Raw genomic sequence first — 4213 nt, forward strand, 5'->3', positions numbered from 1 at the left:
GGCATTTAAGAAAATTAAAGGTGGGCCCACATTCTAGTGGTACCATCAAATGGCTAGTATTGTTTTGTTTGTTTATAAAATCCCAACCAATTTTAAGCCAGGATTAGTGAGATTTTTCAATTTTTTTCTGGCATGACCCACTAACGTCAATGGTTCTTTATTTACGGAGTACTGGAGTAGGTGTATTTATCAGAACAAGGGGGTATAAAATAAGTGCATAGAAACGGATAATGAAACTCCGACAAGGACATGAATAAGTAGTACCGATCTCTTTAGAAAATGACGAAACTACTCATGATGGGTAAAACCATAACCAGTTATTTTGCGGCAAACTCAACCCCCCATACGTTGAAATGTAAAGGGCATTTTCGTCAACAAAGGAGACGTTGCAAACAAAGGAACAGAGGCATGGCATTTCCGTAAATATTACATAAAAAGAAGGGCTTTTAACTTAGCTTGCCCGAGATAATACGGTGCAGGAATGGCGAGAGGAGGATGGAATTAGAAAAGCGGATTTCTTTTTATATTTTATTTCAAAGGGTTGATGAGATAAGAAGAGAAGGGTCTTAGTGTAAGGACTTGTATGGCGGTGATGAGGTTTGGGGATTTTTTCTGAGACTGTGAAAGGAAAGGGATTTTCCGGTCTGTAATAGCTCCTTTGGAGGTCGATTGGGGGCGATTATTGGGATAGCGGGGGTGTTTTTTTTGTTGTTTTTATTGGTCTAGGGTTTTGGATTTGGATGGTTGGAAGGTTTTAGCCATGAACTCGAATGGAGCTTGGATTGAGTCGGAATATATATGGAGACACCACCAGCATGAGACAAGGGAGAATCAGTGCAGTTCAGCTCTCGTCAAACACATCAAAGCTCCTATTCATCTCGTATTATCTTCTTTTCCCTCTTGTTTTTCCAATCTATTGATTATTTGGTAGTTTCTATTTTCGTTCAGGAAGGTCGGATTCCAGATTCGTGTATTTGTTGGATGATTTTGTGTGATAATACTGTTCTGTAGTTCCGATCTCAGATCCACTTTTTTTTAGAGCGAAGCTGAACAGCTTTGATCGGTTTAGATTTTCTTTTATATTGTCTGGTTTTGAATTGGATTAGGTTTCTGTTTTTAGTTTTGATTGTAATCTGGTTGCAGTATACATGTATTTCGGTTGTGAAATTTCGGTGTCTGGTGGAAGTTTCGGGACTCTATGTTTAGTGATGTGGAAAAGATATTTATGTAGATTGTGTGATTTTGAATAGATCTTTGGAAAACGTTTTTGAATGTTTGGGGTTTGGACCGTTTGGTGAGAAATTTGTCAGATTAATCGAAATAAATCGGTGCTATTTCTTAATTAAAGAAATAGATTGTCTGATTTTGAAGAGTTCTTCGAAGGGTGTTTTTGATTGTTTGGGTTTTGGTGAGAAATTTGTTGAGTAATCTAATGAAATTGGTGCTCTTTCTTAATTAAAGATATAGGTTGGAGAGTGAAGATGGAAAGCTTATGCATTTGAAGAAGTTAGTTTTAATTATTTGTACTACTTTTGCAGGTGGGAATTGGATTGGATTAAATCTATTCGATTCATTTCAATTCAGAATGCTTATTCAATTGATTGAATATAAATTGTGTTACTTTGTTTTTTCTCCATCTCTTTCTTTGTTCTTGAATTGCTTGTGCTCTTATTGTCTGATTCATTTCTGCAACAGCAGCCTCTGCTTCTTTTTTTCTTTTACTTACACTTCATTCTTCAATGGAATTCATTGTTATCAGGTCTGGTCTCTGGTCAGGAGATTCGATCAACCGCAAAAATACAAGCCATTTGTCAGCAGATGCATCGTTCAGGGGGATCTCGGGATTGGAAGTGTTAGAGAAGTGAATGTGAAATCAGGACTTCCAGCCACAACAAGCACTGAAAGATTGGAGCTTCTGAATGATGATGAGCACATCCTCCGCATCAGGATTGTCGGCGGGGATCACAGATTAAGGGTCTGAGATTTATTCTTTTTCTCTTCTCCCCCCTTTTCTCTTCTGCAACTCAGTTTCTTCATTTGAATGAATGCTTGTAGATATTGTCTTAGGTTGGATTTTGAATGAATGCTTGTAAACATCCAGCATGAAGTCTATTTTCACACACACACACAAAAAAAAACATTCAGCATGAACTCATTTAGGTTATCCTGTGAGATTGACTGCACTTACCAGAAATCTCTGTACTTAATGCAAAATCAGTTGATGTTTATTGAAGTTTGATCTCATATTCCAAAAATAAGTATAATATAGCTGAAATATGTGGGTTATTAAAAGAACATTCAGCATGAACTCCTTTAAGTATCCTGTGAGATTGACTGCACTTACCAGAAATCTCTGTACTTAATGCAAAATCAGTTGATGTTTATTAAAGTTTAATCTCAAATTCCAAAAATAAGCATTATATAGCTGAAATATGTGGATTATTGAAGAAAGTTCAGCATAGATCATTATCTTCTTATGTCAACCGAAATCAGCACATGTTCAGTGGAAAAACTACATTATAGTATTTTCAACCGTATCCCTTCTAATTTTCTGTCGCTACTGAGCAGGTCCTTTATAATTGATCAAAGAATTTGAAATGATGTTAGCTATATTGGTAGCAAATCCCCTCTATTGCTAAAATTACTGTGGTCTTATAAAATGGGCCAAAAGTAGTCGATTTAGATGTAACATCTTCCTTCTTTTCTTTCTTTCTTCTTATTTTACAGTCTTTGTAATAATATCTCACAGCTAATCAGTGAAGCCAAAATGGTTGAAGTGTTTCTGCAGGTCTTTGATCCCTTGTAAATCTACTCTCTTGATGGCCTGAAAACCATATTGGTATGCTTTGATAGAACCATTGGCAGGATAACTGTTTAAGTAAACATAGTCCCTTCCGAGGCCCGTCCAACTAAAAAACACCTTTTAACTTTCTTTGTTTACAGTAAACCAACATGATTCTAATCATAATCTTCTTTTTTTCCTACTTTGAATTTGCAGAAATTCATGAAAGTGATGTAGCTATGATTTACCCTTTAAGAAATCCAGTAGACTGAGACATCTGTATAATGGCTCTATGATAATAGAGTTTACTTTGTAATTTGAAAGTGAGCACACGTATGTAACTGTATGTGGATTCTTTGGCTTTAAACTGGTTCAAACCCATTGCCTTTTCAGTGCAGCACCTTTTAACAAACACAATGGCACAAGGTTTTTTAGATGCTTCATAAAAGTTATATTGGATCTTCATAAAAGGTTTTTTAGATGCTTGTAAACATATTTAATCTGTATACCTAAGAAACCTGATCAAGTTCTATTTGATTGATGATAAACTTTGGTTCTTTTTGTCTAAATCAGCTGAAACTCATCAGATGCCATTTCATTTCTTCCTTGTTTTCAACAGAACTATTCCTCAATCATCACCCTTCATCCTGAAATCGTCGATGGGAGACCAGGGACGCTGGTGATCGAATCCTTCGTAGTGGACGTGCCTGATGGAAACACAAAGGACGAGACGTGCTACTTTGTGAACGCCCTGTTAAAATGTAACCTCAAATCGCTGGCAGATGTCTCTGAGCGAATGGCGGTGCAGGATCGGACCGAACCCTTTGACCGATCATGAGTTAAGGGGGTGTTAAGGCACCAACCGCCATGGATGAAGCTCTCGAGGCTTTTGATCTTTGAAGCTTTGGAGACAGACTGGTAGCTCTTTTCCATCTTAGTACAGCCCTTTTTCCCTCCCCTATTTCCTCTGCTTTTGTTTGCTTTTAGTTTCCTTAAAATGATGATGGAATTTCCTTAGTTTGCTCAAGAACCACATCTCTTCTACAGGTCTCCAAAACCTATCTATGAATTGAAAAAAAAAAAAAAAACTGAAAAAGAGTAGGTGCACTTTTCTGTGTGATTATTCTGGGTTTTGGCCATGGTGGTATGTTTTGCTTCAATGGTTGTAAATATCATTTCCGGGAGTCATATATTATAATATTTTTATGTTACTAGTCCTGCTGCTGCTGCTCAACTATTATCAGTTTATTATACTATTGTCTGGATTTTGGAGTTTTATGATGTGGCCGGAATGTTGTGCTGCTGCTGCTGCTACTACTACTACCCAACCATGGTTGTCCATTATTTAGGTCATTATTGGATTTTTTTTGTGGTGCATGAAATATTTATAATGCACTGTATAAAAAAAATCGCCACTAGTTGATTTTATTG

At 36.7% G+C, this 4213-nt stretch overlaps 1 protein-coding gene across 1 annotated transcript; it reads left to right on the plus strand.

Moving 5' to 3' along the window:
- The first annotated feature begins 501 nt into the window (after window positions 1–501).
- On the plus strand, window positions 502–4000 carry LOC143860880 (abscisic acid receptor PYL3-like). The gene is made up of 3 exons (XM_077371724.1): window positions 502–880; window positions 1760–1975; window positions 3402–4000. Exons 1-3 carry the CDS (start codon window positions 761–763, stop codon window positions 3618–3620), a joined length of 555 nt encoding a protein of 184 aa, XP_077227839.1. The 5' UTR covers window positions 502–760; the 3' UTR covers window positions 3621–4000.
- Window positions 4001–4213: the final 213 nt, after the last annotated feature.

Source organism: Tasmannia lanceolata, unplaced genomic scaffold (assembly GCF_043159265.1).
Source record: "Tasmannia lanceolata isolate RefF3 unplaced genomic scaffold, GAP_Taslan_0.1 ptg000037l, whole genome shotgun sequence".
NCBI lineage: Eukaryota > Viridiplantae > Streptophyta > Magnoliopsida > Canellales > Winteraceae > Tasmannia > Tasmannia lanceolata.

Excerpts from the sequence above, each read along its gene's own strand:
- LOC143860880 (XM_077371724.1), top strand. The coding sequence starts at position 761 with ATGAACTCGAATGGAGCTTGGATTGAGTCGGAATATATATGGAGACAC. Across the intron at positions 881-1,759 it reads TCAAAGCTCCTATTCATCTC|GTCTGGTCTCTGGTCAGGAG; the intron begins GTATTATCTTCT and ends CATTGTTATCAG. Across the intron at positions 1,976-3,401 it reads GCGGGGATCACAGATTAAGG|AACTATTCCTCAATCATCAC; the intron begins GTCTGAGATTTA and ends TGTTTTCAACAG.